This window comes from Pristiophorus japonicus, chromosome 22 (assembly GCF_044704955.1).
Source record: "Pristiophorus japonicus isolate sPriJap1 chromosome 22, sPriJap1.hap1, whole genome shotgun sequence".
Lineage (NCBI taxonomy): Eukaryota > Metazoa > Chordata > Chondrichthyes > Pristiophoridae > Pristiophorus > Pristiophorus japonicus.
In genome coordinates, this window is record NC_091998.1 from 38,787,259 (window position 1) to 38,807,425 (window position 20,167).

Below are 20,167 nucleotides of genomic sequence, written 5' to 3' on the forward strand. Positions count from 1 at the left end.
TGTTGGCCTTCATTGAGAGAGGGATGGAGTACAAAAGCAGGGAGGTCCTTCTGTAACTGAATACGGTATTGGTGAGGCCGCACCTGGAGTACTGCATGTAGTTTTAGTCACCTTACTTAACGAAGGATATACTAGTTTTGGAGGGGGTACAGAGACGATTCACTAGGCTAATTCCGGAGATGAGGGGGTTACCTTATGATGATAGATTGAGTAGACTGGGTCTTTACTCGTTGGAGTTCAGAAGGATGAGGGGTGATCTTATAGAAACATTTAAAATAATGAAAGGGATAGACAAGATAGAGGCAGAGAGGTTGTTTCTACTGGTCGGGGAGACGAGAACTCGGGGGCACAGCCTCAAAATACGGGGGAGCCAATTTAAAACCGAGTTGAGAAGGAATTTCTTCTCCCAGAGGGTTGTGAATCTGTGGAATTCTCTGCCCAAGGAAGCAGTTGAGGCTAGATCATTGAATGTATTCAAATCACAGATAGATAGATTTTAACCAATAAGGGAATTAAGGGTTATGGGGAGCGGGCGGGTAAGTTGAGCTGAGTTCACGGCCAGATCAGCCATGATCTTGTTGAATGGCAGAGCAGGCTCGAGGGGCTAGATGGCCTACTCCTGTTCCAAATTCTTATGTTCTTATTTCTTGTTTTACCTCTGCGCAGCATGGCTCCAGGAGGACCTGTTTAAGGTTGTTTCCTTCTAACATAGAAACATAGAAATTACGTGCAGGAGCAGGCCATTCGGTCCTTCAAGCCTGCCCTGCCATTCAATAAGATCATGGCTGATCATTCAATCTCAGTACCCCTTTCCTGCTTTCTCTCCATATCCCTTGATCCCTTTGGCCGTAAGGGCTATATCTGAAACCCTTTTGAATATATCTAATGAACTAGCCTCAACAAATTTCTGCGGTAGAGAATTCCACAAGTTAACCACTCTCTGAGTGAAGAAGTTTCTCCTCATCTCGGTCCTAAATGGCTTACCCCTTATTTTTAGACTGTGACCCCTGGTTCTGGATCTCTCCAGCAACGGGAATATTCTTCGTGCCTCTAACCCATCGAATCCTGTCAGAATTTTATATATTTCTATGAGATCCCCTCTCATTCTTCTAAACTCCAGTGGATACAAGCCCAATTGATCCAGTCTCTCCTCATATGTCGGTCCTGCCATCCCGGGAATCAATCTGGTGAACCTTTGCTGTACTCCCTCAATAGCAAGAATGTCCTTCCTCAGATTAGGAGAACAAAACTGAACACAATATTCCAGGTGTGGCCTCACCAAGGCTCTGACAACTGCAGTAAGATCTTCTTGCTCCTATACTCAAATTATCTAGCTACGAAGGCCAACATGCCATTACCCTTCTTCACTGGCTTCTGTACCTGCATGCCAACCTTCAATGACTGATGTACCATGACACCCAGGTCTCGTTGCACCTCCCCTTTTCCTAATCTGTCACGATTCAGATAATATTCTGTCTTCCTGTTTTTGCCACCAAAGTGGATAACCTCACATTTATCCACGTTCAAATGCATCTGCCATGCATTTGCCCACTTACCTAATCTGTCCAAGGTGGGTGATTTGAAAATCCTCCAACACTGCTGAGGTCGAGGGTACTGGTTACCATACCCACTGCCCCCAGATTAGCGACCAGACTTCAATCGCGGTAAGGGACTGAGGCGTGGTTATGATACGTGTTTCTACTTCGCTACTGGTGGTCGAGGGATGTTGTCCCTCTTCCAGGTCTGGATCAGTCTGGCGCTTGGGCTCGCGTGTGCTCCCTTAGCTCGGGCACTGGTATTGCCTCACCTGCCTCACCTGCCTCGTCATCCATGTACGGTGGAGGAGGTGCAGAGGGATGAGACGGAATGGGATACTCAGCTATGTTGCCCCACCAAGGGCACAGATTTGTTGGTTTAACTTTGGAGACAGCTGCCACTCCTGCCCGCTGTTGGCTGGTCTGTACCTGGAGCTGTCGGATTGTTGCTAAACACATGGTTTGGTCTGCTTCGGGGGAGGCGATGTTTTGGCACCGGTTAAATTCCCTTAAAACACCCCTTGCTCAATCTGATATATTCTAACTCCTCACTCAATCTGAGATTTTCTGCCTGTAGTTCAATATTTTGTTCTCGTATTTGGTCTGTTTATTTTGTGTATAATTTGCTTCCATTTTTCCTTTTGCTGCCAGATTAGCTGATTGCGAAGGTCAGAAATGTTTTCCTTCCAGCCATCGTTTTGTTTTTGCAGCGGCTCTCTCCTTTCACTTTTTAACTGCCTCATTTAGTTGTACAGCACATAAGTGTGCTCAGTAAGTTAATTTATCCCGCCGCTTATCAGCTGGCGTTTGTTTTTCTGGATGTCTGTCAAAAATATGATCATACTCCCCGTTACTATCTTCTAAGACTTTTAAGATTTCTGTTGCCGGAGACGCACCAATCTTCTCAGTCAGGCTGTAAATTAAACGTTCCCAGTGATGCCAATGGTATTGTATTTCTGGTTTTACTTTTTAACACGCTGTTTCCCGCTACAATCTTTCAGAGAGAAAACTACTCAGTCTAAGCGACGATCACACAAGTTCGACTAAGCTTGTCCGGTTCACCACTCTCAACCTTATCAATCCAAACATTGTGAATCCCACTGCTGACACCACTGTCAGATTAGGATCGCAGGTCACACATAGATACCCTAAGGTCTTAGGATTTGCAAGCTATTTTATTAAAGAGCTACAGTTATAAAACCTAATCATATATGACAGAAAATTAAGATAGGTAGAGACACACAACCCGTGACAGTTGAGAGTGGTCTACGCAGAGCGAAACGACCGGCCAGACACACGGACAGGCAGAAGCATGGCGAGGCAGAGCAGAGATCTCGGATTGGTGGATCCCTGCAGCCTGAGGCATCGGTCACCTCTGACGTGCTGTTCCTCGAGCTGTGAGTGGTGATGGACCAGCATTCATCCATCCTGGGAAAACCTATTCCCCTGAATGCCTGCTTTCTCCTCTCAGTCACCCATTTTATACTTTATTTCAATGGGCAGGTGGATACCTGGTATCAATCATGTTTCACCCATCCTCTTGTCCAAAACCGGGGAGAGGGTACCTCTGGCAGTTTCTTCTCATCTAACTGACAGTGGTTTTTTCCTTATCTCTGCTGACTACCTCGTTATATTTCTTAAGAACACTTTACTACCTTCCTGGACCCATGCTGTCTGTCTTCAAATCATCGTAAGAGGACCTTGTTTATTCTACCACGCTGTGCTGGTCCTTATTTATCAATTTAATGTCCGGGGATGTTCATCCTGTGTGTTGGTGTGCTTGTGTTAGCCTGCGCTTATCTAAGCTGTCATTCCTGTTAGCCATTTCCCAGCTGCTGAGATGTAAAGCCTTTCTCTTTAGGTTTATTATCCATTTTTCTAATTTGCAATTAATTTGGATTTAAAGCCGTACTTTTAGATTGAAAAATGTCTTACACATGGGATGATTCCGGGGGACAGAGAGTGGTGTAGGGATTGATGGAGGATTGAACCAGGGTGTCACAGTGTGAGTGGATAGAGACTGGACCATGGCATTGCAGTGAGAGTGGATACAGAGTGGACCAGGGTAACGTGGTGGAAATGGATGGAGGACTGAACCAGGGTGTCACAGTGAGAATGGATGGAGAGTGTACCAGGGTGTCACAGTGAGAATGGATGGAGAGTGTACCAGGGTGTCACAGTGAGAATGGATAGAGACTGGACCAGGGTATCGTCATCAGAATGGTCCCTATGGAAAGCTGAAAGATGACTGGAGGGCAAGATTTGTTTGGTGACGACATCGTGCTGAAGTGGCGGAAATTGGATAAACCTGTTGAATGTGAAGGTGGTGTTAAGGAAGGTGACGACAAGGGAGAACCCATCATGTGCTGGTGATGAGGAGAAGAGGTGAACGCAAAAGTGCAGAAAATGGGTCGGACATAGTCAAGGGCCATGTGAATGTCTGCGCAGAGGACTCCTCGGTACAGCAATATGAAAGGCATATCGGAAGCACTGGTGTGGAAGGTAGCATTGTCGGAACTGATAGGATGGAAAAACTGGGAGAATGCAGTAGTGATCTTGCATGAAGCAGGATGGCAGGAAGTATGATCAATGGAGCTGTGTGAGTCGGTGGCCCGTTAGTACAAACTCTACACAATCTAACCCAAGAAATTAAGATGGGAAGTCAAGGAATGGACGGCAAGAGTCGGAGATGGAACATGTGGCAGGGTGGCAGTTACAGCAAAATTGATCACATTTTCCAGTTCAGGGCGAGAGTAGGAAGCTACACAGACCATACTCGTACCGGAAACAAATGTCAGGGAAATGACATGACTGGGTGTGTGGCAAAGAATGTTTCACATATACCATTAAAAGACAAGTGTGGTTTGACCCATATGGATTCCCTCAGCGAGACATGTATTTGATGGAAGTGAGCACCGTCAATGGAGAAGTTGTTCAATGTGAAAAACAAGGTTGGCCGGGTGGAGGAAGGTCGCTGTGCATCGGAATTGGTTTGGCCGACAATGTAAAGAAGAATTGGAGGGGCTGCAGGCCATCCGGTGCGGGTGAAGTGCAGAGGGACTGGGCGTACTGGTGAGAGATGGAGATGTAAGGGTCTCAATGTCCTGGTTGGGTGGAATTATAGAAGAATTGTGTGTCCATGGGAAAAGGAGACGGCCATGGCCAAGAAATTGGAGAAGGTTAAAATGGTGAATGGTGTAGGAAGAGATTAGACAAGGAGAGAATAGTTAGAACTATAGGAATAAATAAGTTCCGTAGGGCAGGAACAGGTTTACATGATTGGTCTACTGGCGTTGCCGTATTGATGGATGTTTAAAAGGAGGTAGTAGGGGCTGTGCCAGATTAGTGCACGATGAGTTTGGAGGCCGTGGGGTGAAGATCTCCAGAGAAGATGAGGTCAGTGACAGTCTGGAAAAGGATGCCTTGATGTTCGGTGGTGAGACATAATCCGGGGGAGCAGGAGGAGATGTCTGAGAGTTTATGTTTAGGCTCCACAAGGCAAAGGTCTATTCACCAAAAAACAACAGCAACTCCCTTGTGAGAAGGTTTAATTATAAAATCAGGGTTCGGCCTCAGAGAATTGAGTATTTCAAGTTGACGTGGACACAGATCAGAGTGAGTGAAACTAGGATGTACTTAATCACTCCTACTCTCCATCCTATCACAGATTTTCACCGTCCTGATCTTTTCATGCCCTCCTTTTCCCTGGCTCTGTCTTGGCTAAAAGTGGTTAATCACTAACATTTTAGATTTATGAAACAGTCACTGACATGAAACGGTAACTTTGCTTTTCTTTCTACAGATGCTGCTTGACCTGCTGAGTGTTTACAGCATTTTCTGTTTTTAGTTATAATAATGTTCGCCCTCTGCTGGTAGACAATTGCCATTGCTGTAGTTATACTGCTGGAATAAGCATCGCCACCTGCTGGCGGATACGGCTCGGTACAGTCGCTTCAATGATTGAGTGGCCACTGCAGGCGAATAACTGACATTCTTGGCTTTTTGAATTAAAGTACAAAAACAGTGGCGGTGAAACTGATCAGGTTCTCCTGGTCTCCCGCCATACACCGCAATCTCCAGGGATAGGTGTACTGTGGTAAAACATCGTGCTGTGCCTAAAATTGTTGTATGTTTACTAAATGGAACATAATAAAGACATTAACATCGGCAAAGGCACAAATTTCAAATAAAATATTTAATAGATGTATTTTTTATTTTAAAATGCTAAGTACATCACCATACCCACTATGAGCGCGAGATCGGACCAGAGAGAAAGCAGCGCGACTGAGCAGCAGGTCTCCAAAGAGCATGAAATCGGGACCAGAGAATCATAGAAACATAGGAGCAGGCCATTCGGCCCTTCGAACCTGCACCAACATTCAATATGATCAGGGCTGATCATGCAACTTCAGTACCCCACTCCTGCCTTCTCTCCATACCTCCTGATCCCTTTAGCCGTAAGGGCCACATCTAACTCCCTTTTGAATATATCCACCGAACTGGACTCAAGAACTTTCTGTGGTAGAGAATTCCATAGGTTCACAATTCTCTGGGTGAAAAGGTTTCTCCTCATCTCTGTCCTAGCTGGCTTACGGCTTCTCCTTAGACTGTGACCCCTGGTTCTGGACTTCCCCAAAATAGTGAACATTCTTCCTGCATCTAACCTATCTAATCCTGTCAGAATTTTATATGTTTCTTTGAGATCCCCTCTCATTCTTCTAAATTCCAGTGAATATAAGCCTAGTCGATCAAGTCTTTCTTCATATGTCAGTCCTGCTATTCCGGGAATCGGTCTGGTGAACCTTCGCTGCACTCCCTCAATAGCAAGAATGTCCTTCCTCAGATTATGAGACCAAAACTGCACACAATACTCAAGGTGTGGTCTCAACAATGCTCTGAACATGCAACAAGACCTCCCTGCTCCTATACTCAAATCCTCACGCGGTGAAGGCCAACATGCCATTTGCTTTCTTTACTGTCTGCTGCACCTGCATGCCTACTTTCAATGACTGATGTACCATGACACCTTGGTCTTGTTGCACCTCACCTTTTACTATTCTGTCACCATCCAGATTTTAATCTGCCTTCCTGTTTTTGCCACCAAAGTGAATAATCTCACATTTATACATATAATACTGCATCTGCCATGCATTTGCCCACTCATCTAACCTGTCCAAGTCAACCTGCAGCCTCTTAGCATTCTCCTCACAGCTCACACTGCCACCCAGCTTAGTGTCATCTGCAAACTTAGAGATATTACATTCAATTCCATCGTCTATATCATTAATATATATTGTAAATAGCTGGAGTCCCAGCACTGAACCTTGTGGTACCCCACTAGTCACTGCCTGCCATTCTGAAAAGGAGCGTTTATTCTCTCTCCTTGCCTCCTTATTGCCAACCAGTTCTCTATCCACATCAATACATTACCCCCATTACAATGTGCATTAATTTTGCATGCTAATCTCTTGTGTGGGACCTTGTCAAAAACCTTTTGAAAGTCCAAATACAGCACATCCACTGGTTTTCCCTTATCCAATCTACTAGTTACATCCTCAAAAAATTCTAGAAGATTTGTCAAGCATGATTTCCCTCTAATAAATCCATGCTGACTTGGACCGATCCTATCACTGCTTTCCAAATGCGCTGCTTTTACATCTTTAATAATTGATGCCAACATGTTCCCCAATAACGATATCAGGCTAACCGGTCTATAATTCCCTGCTTTCTCTCTCACTCCTTTTTTAGAAAGTGTGGTTACATTAGCTACTCTCCAATCCATAGGTACTGATCCAGAGTTCATGGAATGTAGGAAAATGACCCCCAATGCATCTACTATTTCTAGGGCCACTTCCTTAAGTACTCCGGAATGCAGACTATCAGGCCCTGTGGATTTATCAGCCTTCAATCCCATTAATTTCCCTAACTCCATTTCCTTACTAACAAGAATTCACTCAGTTCCCTCAGTTCCCCCTTCTCGCTCGACCCTCGGTCCCCTAGTATTTCCAGGAGAAAGCACCGCTACACCCTGAGCAACACCAACTGATCTGGGAGGATAAGATGCAGAAAGAATCAAAGTGTGACGTCACAGGGAAGTAGGGAAGTTATTGGCTGACCGGAGCAGAGGCGGCAGCGAGCAGGCAGAGAGCCAGGAGCAACTCAACACAAGAGTGACGTCGGCACAAGGGAAGGAGCTGATTGGTGAGTAGCTGATGAATATTTTTCTTGTCTTCTTGGGTAAAGTTTATTGCATAGTTTAGTTCATAGTCAATTGGCTCGAGGCATGGCAGGTCAGCTCAGTCCCGTGGAGTGTACATCCTCTGCATGTGGGAACTCCTGGATACTTCACGTAGCCTGAATGACCACGGGTGCAGCAAGTGCCATCAGTGACAGCAACTTGAGCACTGCATTTTGAAACTGGAGCAGCGGCTGGAGTCAGCGCGGTGCATCCAGGAGGCTGGGTGGTATGTGCATAGCACGTTTCTAGAGGTGGTTACCCCACAGCTAAAGCGTTTCCAGCAGAGAGGAATTGGATGACCACCAGACAGAAGAAAAGGAAGGGCAGGTAGTATCAGGCGTCCCCAGAGTCCATCTCACTCTCCAACCAGTATTTTGTTCTGACTACTGGCGAGGGTGATGGTGCCTCTGAGGAGTGCAGCCAGATCCAAGTCCATGGCACCGCGGGTGGCTCAGCTGCACAGGGGAAAGCAAGAAGAATGGAATAGCAATAGTGGTAGGGGATTCCATAGTCAGGCGAGCAGACAGGCGTTTCTGCGGCCGCAGATGTAATTCCAGTATTCCTATTTCTTGTGTTCTTTTATGTTGCTCTCCGATGCCAGGATCAAGAATGTCACGGAGCAGCTGCAAGACCTTCTGGGAAGCGGGGGCGGGGGAGATGGTAAACAGCAAGAGGTCGTGGTCCACATTGGTAGCAATGACATAGGTAGAAAGAGGGATGAGGTTATGCTGGCAGAGCTTAGGGAGCTAGGAGAGATTAAAAAACAGGACATCCAAGGTAATAATCGCTGACTTACTGCTGGTCCCACGTTAGTGAATACAGAAATAGCAGGATAGAGAAGACAAATTTGTGGCTAGAGAGATGGTGCAAGCGGGAGGGTTTTAGATTCCTGAGGCATTGGAACCGTTTCTGGGAGATGTGGGACCTGTACAAGCCGGATGGGTTGTACCTCGACAGATCCGGGACCAGTTTCCTCATGGAAGGTTGCGGAGGGTTTAAATTAGCTTGGCAGGAGGATGGCAACCAGAGAATAAATTCAGTGGGGAGAGAAGCAAAGCTGGAATTGGCAGCAGAAAACTAGAAAGTGAATTTGGAGGACAGAGGAAACAAGGGCTGGAAAATAGATAACAGGAGAGTGTGGCACCACTAAATGGCATATACTTCAATACAAGGAGTATAGGGAATAAGGCAGATGAGCTGAGAGCACAGATCGAGTCTTGGGAGTACGTTTTATAGCTATTACTGAGACATGGCTGAAAGAAGGTCAGGTATGGCAGCTCAACATTCATGGTTACAGGATGTTCAGAAGGGATAGAGAGTGTGGTAAAAAGGAGCAGATTCGCAGTATTAAGAAAAATAAACAATTACAGCTGGGAGAAGGATGATATGTTAGAGGGCTCATCAAATGAGGCCATATGAGTTGAATTGAAGAACAAAAAATGGGCGATCACTCTATTGGGAGTGTACTATAGATCCAAAACCATCAGAGAGAGATAGAAGAACAAATATGTGGTCAAAGTGCTGCACAGTGCAAAAACTATAGAGCTGTAATAGTGGGGAATTTCAACTATCCTAATATTAACTGGGAAAAAAAGCAGTGTGAATTTTACAGAAGGTGCGGAATTCCTAAAATGTATTGAGGAGAACTTCTTTAACAAGCCCAGCCCAACAAGGGAGAGGACGGTTCTGGACCTGGTTTTGGGGAATGAAGAGGGGCAGGTGGAAGAACATTTTGGTGCTAGTGATCAGAATTCCGTAAGATTTCGGGTATTTATGGAAAAGGACAAAGGTGGACCAGGAATAAAAGTTCTCAATTTGGGTAAAGCCAAATTTTCTGAGCTGAGATTGGATTTGGCCAAAGTGGACTGGAAACGGCTACTTGATATTAGTGTCAGAGCAGTAGGAGGCATTCAAGGAGGAGATCCTGAGGTTACAGCGTAAGTATGTTCCATTAAAAAAAGGGTGGGGCTAACAAATCTAGATCCCCCTGGATGTTGAGGGACATACAGTGTAAGATAAAAAGCAAATCGCAAGCTTATGACAAATAGCGAGGGCTCAATACTGCAGAAAATCTAGAGGAGTATAAGAAATGCAGGCGTGGCATTAAAAATATATATCAGGAAAGCAAAGGGGGAGCATGAAAGTATGTTGGCAAGTAAAATCGGGGAAAATACAAAGATATTTTATAAATATATTAAGATTAACATAACTAGATAAATAGTGGGGCCTATTAGAGACCATGAAGGAAATCTGTATGTGGAGGTGGAAGATGTGCATATGATTCCCAATGAACACTTTGCATGTGTTTTCGCAAAATAGAGCGGTGATGCAGACTTTGCAATGAGGGAGGAACGGTGTGAAATATTGGATGAGATAAATATAGTGAAAAAAGGAGTATTAAAGGGCTTAGGGGCTTTGAAAGTATAATCAATCCCGAGACCCTGATGAAATGTATCCAAGTCTGTTAAGTGAAGCAAAAGAGGAAATAGCAGAGGCTCTGATCTTCATTTTCCAGTTCTCGAGCGAGAGGTGTGGTGCCAGAGGACTGGAGGAATGCTAATGTTGTACCTTTGTTTAAAAATGGAGAAAGGGCTAGACCGAGTAATTACAGGCCAGTAGGCCTAACCTCAGTGGTGAGAAAATGATTGTGAACAATTCTGAGGGTAGCATAAATCTTCATTTGGAAAAACATGGATTAATCAAGGACATTCAGCATGGATTTGTTACGGGAATGCCGTGTCTGATTAACTTGGTTGAATTTTTCAAGGAGGTAACAAGGAGTGTCAATGAGTGCAGTGCATATAATGTAGGGTATATGGATTGTATCAAAGCTTTTGATAAGATCCCGCATGGCAGACTGGTCACGAAAGTAAAAGCCCATGGAATCTAGGGCAAAGTGGCACGTTAAATCCAAGATTGGCTCAGAGGCAGGATGTAAAGGGTAATGGTTGATGCGTGCCTTTGTGACTGGAATGCTGTATTCAGTGGGGTTCTGCAGCATTCAGTGTTGAGTCCCTTGCTTTTTATGTCGTATATTAAAGACTTGGACTTGACTGTTGTGGATATGATTAAGAAGTTTACAGATTAAACTAAAATAGGCTGTATGGTTCATAAAGAAGAACAAAGCTGCAGACTTCAGGAAGATAACAAAGTACTGGTCATGTGGGCAGAACAGTAGCAAATGGAATTAAATCCGGATAAGTGTGAGTTAATGCATTTGGAGATGTCTAACCAGGCAAGGGAATACACACTGAATAGTAGGACATAAAAAGTGTAGAGGAACAAAGGGACCTTGGAGTGCAGGTTCACAGATCCCTGAAGGTAGCAGACCAGGTAGATTTGGTTGTTAAGAAGGCATATTGCATACTTTCCTTTATTAATCGAGGCATGGAATACAAGAGCAAGGAGGTTATGCTTGAACTGCATAAAACATTGGTTAAGGCGCAGCTGTAGTACTGTGTGCAGTTCTGTTCACCTCATTTCAGGAAAGATGTGATTGCACTGGGAAAGGTGCAGAGGAGATTTACAAGAATATTGCTTGGACGAGAGAATTTAGTCTATGAGGAAAGATTGGTGATGCTGGTTGTGTTTGCTTTGGAACAGAGGAGGCTGAGGGGAGTGTATGAAATTATGAGTGACCTGGATAGAGAGGATAGAAAGGACCTACTTCCCTTATTGGAGGGGTCAGCAACCAGGGGGCATGGACTTTAATTAATTGGCGGGAGGTTTAGAGGAGATATCAGGGGAAATGTCTTTACCCAGAGAGTGGTGGTGGTCTGGAACTCACTGCATGAAAGGGTGGTAGAGGCAGAAAGCTCACCACATTTAAAAAATGGATGCGTTTATTTGTGCTGCCAAAATGGCCACCATGCTCCATCCTTAGTTTCTGAATGGTCCCCTTGGAGGATAACCCACATCCTGAAGTTTCACAGGAATGTGTAACTGGAACCGCCCATCCCAAGGTCTCACTGACTTTGCAAATTGTAACTCGATCCACTTTGACTTCCTGAAGCGACAGAGGACAGAGCTCCTCAGAAGACCACAAGGGCCGGCCAAAGTGCCTTACCCCAGGCCAAGTACTTCCCTCCCCCAACCAAAGTGCTTTATCCCAGTCCAAGTGCATGCCTCCCCCAGACAAAGTGCCTTAACCCAGTCCAAGTGCATGCCTCCCTCAGCGAAAGTGCCTTACCCCAGCCCAAGTGTATCCTCCCCCCCCACCCCGCGCCACACCATAGATGGGGCATTGTGTATGGAATGTTAACAGGTTTGTTGGGTATGAAGTGAATAGTGACAGTGTCGTGATTTCTGGATATCATCCACTCCAACCATGTCCATTTTAGGGGATTGGAAGAACGTCAGTTCTCTCTACCCCCTCCGACACCACCCGCGCCGCAACCCCCCACCCCGAACCCCGCGCCCCTCATCACCAGTGCCTCACTCTGTCTCCCCCCAGCGGCTCTCCCTCTCTTCACCCCCTCTCTCTCTCTCTCTCTCTCTCTCTCTCCTCTTCTCTCTCTCTCTCTCTCTCTCTCCCAGCCTCTATCTCTCCCCGCAACCTTCGGGTCCAGGACCGCCGCCATCGCCCCCCCACCCGAGCCCCCATCGCTATCGGGTCCTGGACGGACGCCAGCACCCTGCCATCACCGGGCCTACGCCGAGGGGTGTGGGGTGTGGGGAGAGACGGAACCTCAGGTCCTGCTGCTCGACACCACGCGCATGGAGTGATTCGGGCCGGGAGGAGGGCGGAGCTTGTCGCCTGTTGGTCAAAAAAGTGCAGTACGGAGAGGGGGCGTGGCTTGCCGGGCATCTATCTGTCAAAACAATTGAAGTACGAATAGTTAGTCCCTTAAAAATACTTGGATGTGCACTTAAAGTGCCGTTAACCTACAGGACTGTGGACCAAGAGCTGGAAAGTGGGTTTAGGCTGGATAGCTCTTGGTCTGCCGGTGCTGACACAATGGGCCGAAATGGCCTCCTCCTGTGCTGTAAATTTCTATTATTCTATGAGACTGCAGCAGTCTCGGTACATCGAACACAGGGAACAGTTAGAATAAAATAAGTTTAAACGGAGATAAAAACAAACCCCCCGCGGGGTCTGAACCTCATTAAATGGAATATGAAAAAGTGAAACGCTTACAAAATGAAGTTCCTGAAAACCATTCATTAATAAGCATAGGTTAGGTTAAATACTGCCGAAATACCAGCGGAATAACGGTGGTAGCGGTATTTCATGAATTTCCAGCCCTTAATCTCTGTTACACAGTTGATTAATCCACTCAGAGCAGTGTCTCACAGTATTAATATAGATAGAACAATGATCCAAAATGTATTATTTCTCTTTTACAATTTTTAATAACGCAGAACACAGCCACTTTCAGACAATATATACGAAAAAGCTAAATCTAGTTATTTCAGTAAGAAATAATATGACAATTGGTTAAGAAAAGGGATGTTTCTATCGTGATGAGAAGCACATTCAGCATGTTCACACTGTTGGAAACGTTAATGGACATTCTCTCAGATTTAACACAGAATATTTCCCGCTAATCTGTGTCACGCCTCGGACATCTCATCGTTGAGTTTACCTTGAAGTTTACCTGAATTGGAAAAAAAAACACTGAAAGAGAGGATTAAAACAATTCGCCCCAACACACGATACAATCAAATATGGACTTATTTCACTACTCAGAATATTCCCTCCGATATTTCAATTCAATTAGCCTTTTATTTAAATAATAAATTACCACTTTCTCGCTCATAGTTTTAGTATAATTTGCCGGTAAACACACACCCCACAATCACAGAACTGAATTAATTACATAAAATAAAATAAGCCTTTTACTGTATCAGTAAATACACAGCATTTTCTCTCTAATAGTTTCAGAATCTGTATCAGTTACTGAAACACACTTCCCATAATCACACAGTAGAAACCACCATAGAAACATAGAAAATCGGCGCAGGATTAGGCCATTCGGTCCTTCGAGCCTGCACCACCATTCAATATGATCATGGCTGGTCATGCAACTTCAATATGCCACTTCTGCTTTCTGTCCATACCCAGTGCTCCCTTTAGGCATAAGGACCACATCTAATACCCTTTTGAATATATCCAACGGACTGGACACAACAACTTTGTGTGGTAGAGAATTCCATAGGTACACAATTCTCTGGGTGAAAAAGTTTCTCCTCATCTCGGTCCTAGATGGCTTACCCCTTATCCTTAAACTGGGACCCCTCGTTCTGGACTTCGCCAACATCAGGAACATTCTTCCTGCATCTAACCTGTCCAATACTGTCATAATGTTATATGCTTCTACGAGCTCCCCTTTCATTCTTCTCAATTCCAGTGAATATAATCCTAGTCGATGTAGTCTTTCTTCATATGTCAGTCCTCTCATCCCGTGAATCAGTCTGGTGAACCTTTGCTGCACTCGCTCAATAGCAAGAATGTCCTTCTTCAGATTAGGTGACTAAAACTGAACACAATACTCAAGGTGTGGTCTCATCAAGGCCCTGTACAACTGCAGTAAGACCTCCCTGCTCCTATACTCAAGTCCTCTCTCTATGATGGCCAACATGCCATTTGCTTTCTTTACTGCCTGGTGTACCTGCACGCCTACTTTCAATGACTGATGTACTATGACACCCAGGTCTTGTTGCACCTCCCCTTTTACTAATTTGTCATCATTCAGATAATCTGTCTTCCTGTTTTTGCCACAAAAGTAGATAACCTCAAATTTATCCACATTATACTGCATCTGCCATGCATTTGCCTACTCACTTAACCTGTCCAAGTCACCCTGCAGCCTCTCAGCATCCTTAGCATAGCTGTCGATCTGGAGTCACATGTAGGCCAGACCGGGTAAGGACAGCATATTTCCTTCCATCAAGGACATTCGTTAACCAGATGGGTTTTTACGACAATCCGATAGTTTTATGATTACCATTACTGATACTGTTACTGATACTCCGCTTTACCACACAGCAGAAACCACCACGATCGGGACTCTTCCCCAGCACTGCGACACAAACAAAGGATCTATCTTAAAACATTGCTCTTACAGGGTTGAAGTAGATGTATAATTTTGAACCACTCAGTCTCTGCGCATCGGTGGTGGAATGTCCAGAGTTGTGAACGTGTCACGGTGAATATCGTCATTGTTACCAGGAGTGCCAGGAACTGGTAAACTGGGATCAGAGCGGGTCTGAGAGCTGTACACTGTTGAGGGAGACAGATTATTGATTAATGATAGCATTAATACCGGCATTAGTGCGGGTCTGACAATAGTATACTGTGAGAGTGACAGATTATGGATCAATAATAGCATTAAAACTCGTATGAGTGTGGGTCATTTACTTGTGGCAATTGCGTGAAGGGACTGGACTTTGTTGATCTGTGAGTGGGAGAAAATTGTTTTCTACCCACACTCCCGTGCTGCGTTTTACCGTTGGGTGACAGCAAATGAGGTGCATCTAAGATCAGAGAATCAGGTGGTTCAGTTCGCGCCCTGGAATGATTCCTGATGCGTGTATTTACAAGGGAGATATTACACACTGAACAACATCAGCATCTCTTTGGTAGGACATCTATTTTCTAGCACACGTCATTTCCTGAAATCAAAATATCAACTTAAATCAAGCACCGCTCCAAGTCATCGCGAATTGAAACTGAAGTTAATACAACGTCGTCCATTCCTCCCCAGGGGGCTGATGACTGCACGAATATCAGAGATTCAACTCAATGTCCATTACCAAAAGTGGTTCGCTAGCACCTCTACTGAGCGGACAGTTCGAGTCCTGAAGGACATAGCTGCCAGCCTGGGCTTGCAGCATTTGGTGAGAGAACCAACACGAGGGAAAACCCTATTTGACCTCGTCCTCACCAATCTAACTGTCGCAGAGGCAGCTGTCCATGACACTACTGTTAAGAGTGAGCACCAGCCAGTCATCATGGAGACACATTTTAGTCTTCACACTGAGGACATCCTCCATCGTGTTGTGATGCACTACCACGTGTTGAATCGGATAGATTTAGAACAGGTGTGGCAGCTCAAAACTGGGTCTTCCATGAGGTGCTGTGGGTCATCATCAGCAGCAGAATTGTATAACACCACAATCTGTATCATCCATATCCCCATCATTGATGATGGTGGAGCCCAGCTCGCGAGTGCAAAAGACAAGGATGAAGGAGTTGGAAGCTTCTTCAGCCAAAAGTGCTGAGTGCATGATCCATGTCAGCCAGCTCCTGACATCCCCACTATCAAGGAGGTCAGTCTGAAACCAATTTGATTCATTCCAAGAAAGGACTGAGCGCAATGGATATAGCAACAGCTATGGGCTCTGAAAACATCTCATGCTGAACAGAGGTATTCCAGAACTAGCCCCGCCTATAGCCAAGTTGTTCCAGTGCAGCTGCAACATTGGAATTGAAACATAGAAAGATAGAAAATAGATTCAGGAGTAGGCCATTCGGCCCTTTGAACCTGCACCACCATTCAATAAGATCATGGCTGATCATTCACCTCAGTACCCCTTTCCTGCTTTCTCTCCATACCTCTTGATCTCTTTAGCCGTAAGTGCCATATCCAACTCTCTCTTGAATATATCTAACGAACTGGCATCAACAACTCTCTGTGGAAGAGAATTCCACAGGTTAACAACTCTGAGTGAAGAAGTTTCTCCTCATCTCGGTCCTAAATGGCTTACCCCTTATCCTTAGACTGTGACCCCTGGTTCTGGACTCCCCCAACATCGGAAACATACTTCCTGCATCCAACCTGTCCAGTTCCATCTGAATTGTATGTTTCTATTAGATCCCCTGTCATTCTTCTAAACTCCAGTGAATATAGGCCCAGTCGATCCAGTCTCTCCTCATATATCAGTCCTGCCATACCGGGAATCAGGCTGGTGAACCTTCGCTGCACTCCCTCAATAGCAAGAACGTCCTTCCTCAGATTAGGAGACCAAAACTGAACACAATATTTCACATGAGGCCTCACCAATGCCATGTATAGCTGCAGCAAGACGTACCTGCTCCTATACTCAAATCCGCTAGCTTTGAAGGCCAACATGCAATTTGCCTTCTTCACCGCCTGCTGCACCTGCATGCCAACCTTCAATGACTGATGTACCATGACACACAGGTCTCATTGCACCTCCCGTTTTCCTAATCTGCTGCCATTCAGATAATATTCTGCCTTCATGTTTTTGCCACCAAAATGGATAACCTCACATTTATCAATGATATACTGCATCTGCCATGCATTTGCCCATACACCTAACCTGTCCAAGCCACCCTGCAGCCCCTTAGCTTCATGCTCACAGCTCAGACCGCCACCCAGTTTAGTGTCACCTGCAGACTTGGAGATATTACTCTCAATTCCTTCATCTAAATCATTGATGTATATTGCAAATAGCTAGGTCCCAGCACTGAGCCCTAGCCACCCCACTAGTCACTGCCTGCCATTGTGAAAAGGACCCGTTTATCCCGACTCTCTGCTTCACGTCTGCCAACCAGTTGTCTGTCCACATCAATACCTTACCCCTAATAGCATGTGCTTTAATTTTACACACCAATCTCTTGTGTGGGACCTTGTCAAAAGCCTTTTGAAAATCCAAATACACCACACCCACTGGTTGTCTCTTGTCTGCTCTACTAGGTACATCCTCAAAACATTATTGTAGATTTGTCAAGTATAATTTCCCTTCCATAAATCCATGCTGACTTGGATAGATCCTGCCACTGCTTTCCAAATGCGCAGCTATTTAATCTTTAATAATGGTTTCCAATATTTCCGCACTACTAATGTCAGGCTAACCGGTCTATAATTCCCCATTTTCTCTCTCCCTCCTTTCTTAAAACGTGGCGTTACATTAGCTATCCTCCAGTTCATAAGAACTGATCCAGAGTCGATACACTATTGAAACTGATCACCAATGCATCCACTATTTCTACGGCCACTTCCTTAAGAACTCTGGGTTGCAGACTATCAGGCCCTGGGGATTTATCGGTCTTCCATCCCATCAATTTTCCTAACACAATTTCCTGACTATTAAGGATTTCCTTCAGTTCTTCCTTCTCGCTAGACCCTCAGTCCTCTAGTATTTCCGGAATGTTATTTGTGTCTTCCCTCTTGAAGACCGAACCAAAGTAGGTGTTCAATTGGTCTGCCCTTTCTTTGTTCCCCATTATAAATTCACCTGATTCTGACTGCAAGGGACCTACTTTTGTCTTCACTAATTTTTTTCTCTTCACATATTTATAGAAGCATTTGCAATCAGTTTTTATGTTCCCTGCAAGATTCCTCTCATACTCTATTTTCCCCCTCCTAATTAAACCCTTTGTCCGCCTCTGCTGAATTCTAAATTTCTCCCTGTCCTCAGGTTTGCTGCATTTTCTGGCCCATTTATATGCCTCTTCCTTGGATTTAACAATATCCCTAATTTCCCTTGTTAGCCACGGTTGGGCCACCTTCCCCGTTTTCTTTTTACTCCAGACATGGATTATAATTGTTGATGTTCATCCATGTGATCTTTAAATGTTTGCCATTGCCTATCCACCGTCAACCCTTTAAGTATCATTCGCCAGTCTATTCTAGCCATTTCACGTCTCATACCATCGAAGTTACCTTTCCTTAAGTTCAGGACACTAGTCTCTGAATTAACTGTGTCACTCTCCATTTTAATAAATAATTCTACCATATTATGGTCTGTCTCCCCCAACGGGCCTCGCACAAAAAGATTGCTTATTAGGCCTTTCTTGTTACACATCATGCAGAGTCGGATGGCCAGCCCTCTCGTTGGTTCCTCGACATATTGGTCCAGAAAACCATCCCCAATACACTCCAGGAAATCCTTCTCTACCGCACTGCTGCCAGTTTGGTTAGCTATCTGAAAATGTAGAATACTTCATAGGTATGCTTTGTCCACAACAAGCAGGAAATATCACACCTGACCAATTACATCTCCATCAGTTTACACTGAATCATCAGCAAAGTGATGGAAGGTGTGGTCCACATTGCCTGCCGTTGCCTACTCACCGGTGCTCAATTTGAGTTCTGCTGGGAGCATTCTGTTCCAGAACTCATTACAGCCTGAGTCCAAACATGGACAAAAGTGTTGAATTCCAGAGGGGATGTAAGTGTGGCTGCCCTTTACTTCAAGGCAGCTTTGGAATGAGCCTGAGTAAAATTTAAGTCAAGTCAACGGAATTCAGAGGAAAATTTTCCACTGAGTTCATTGAGTCATATTTATACAATGAAGAAACCATCCTGCGACCCTTACTGGCATCTTCCTTCTGAGCACAGTCATGTTGAGCTGGCGGTGAGGAACGACAGTCGAACAGAAAGGACTCACGTCTGGTGCAATTCACCTCATCCAGCCAGATAACATCGTCACCCTGGGCAAATGTGACCCCTCCTACGGCCAATAGAGCGGGCCACAACCCAGCTCTCTGCAGACAACATTGGCATCCAGGAGTCATCACACACCGTGCCCCAGCTTTTATTGGATAATATCTCCTCTCTCCCGGAGCACTTGGTGTTGCCTCCAACCAGGCGCAAGGGTTGGCCCGCGTCTATCAAAGGAAATCATTGATTGTTATGTATTTAGTACAAGCCAGGAACACAAGTCAGATAGTTAGTATAATGAATGGAGGGAAGCACCTGGTGAATGTCTATGTTTAGAACCAGATTCTGGAATGCAGACGCTTGAACTGTGGGATCTCTCCAGCACTCGGGCTTCTGTTGAGAAGAGAAACATGCTGACTGTATTAGTCCTCAAAATATTTTGAATGACACCCGCACCTTGACAGGTTCGTTGAGTTACCTGAACAAACAACACCTGCATCCTCCCCGTGATGACAGTTGGATTCACCCCACGGGTCAGACTGACACTGCCAAAGGGTCGACTCGTGTGAATTACATTCCATCTCATCGAGCCAAATGGGTCCGGATCCCGCTCCGAATGACCAAGTGTCATACTGAATAGATAGGAGGGGGCCGCACTGTAACTGTTTACAGATCACTTCTGCATCATGTAGATCCAGTTTTTCCGAGCACACAGTTCCCCAGGTCCCATTGTAGAACACTTCCACTCTGCCCTCACAGCGATGCTTTCCTTTCACCAGCCGCATCTCTTTGTGCTCTGTCAATTGAACAAGAAATGCCCATGTTGTACGTTTGATAACTTGTTGTGTGGCGTTGATTGACTGTCGGTAATTATGTTTGAAATAATCCCGGTAAAGCCTCCCGTATAACACGTTAGCAAATTAGCAGATTGAAAGCGGTTTTACCTGAACACAGCACCCTCACATCTTCTTTATGAGAACAGTCGTGGTTACCCCACCCTGCTGAGGGACATTCCCAGAGAAACGATTCGTTACCCGAACAGT

General features: G+C 45.1%; 1 protein-coding gene across 1 annotated transcript; it reads right to left on the reverse strand.

Annotated features, from left to right (window-relative positions):
* Nucleotides 1–19,271: 19,271 nt before the first annotated feature.
* Nucleotides 19,272–20,148, reverse strand: LOC139234617 (scavenger receptor cysteine-rich type 1 protein M130-like; the record flags this gene model as incomplete). The annotated part of the gene is made up of 4 exons (XM_070865305.1): nt 20,069–20,148; nt 19,603–19,920; nt 19,440–19,517; nt 19,272–19,351 (listed from the first exon to the last, which is right to left on the reverse strand). Coding segments are annotated over exons 2-4 (465 nt in total), but the record flags the coding sequence as incomplete, so codon positions are not given.
* Nucleotides 20,149–20,167: the final 19 nt, after the last annotated feature.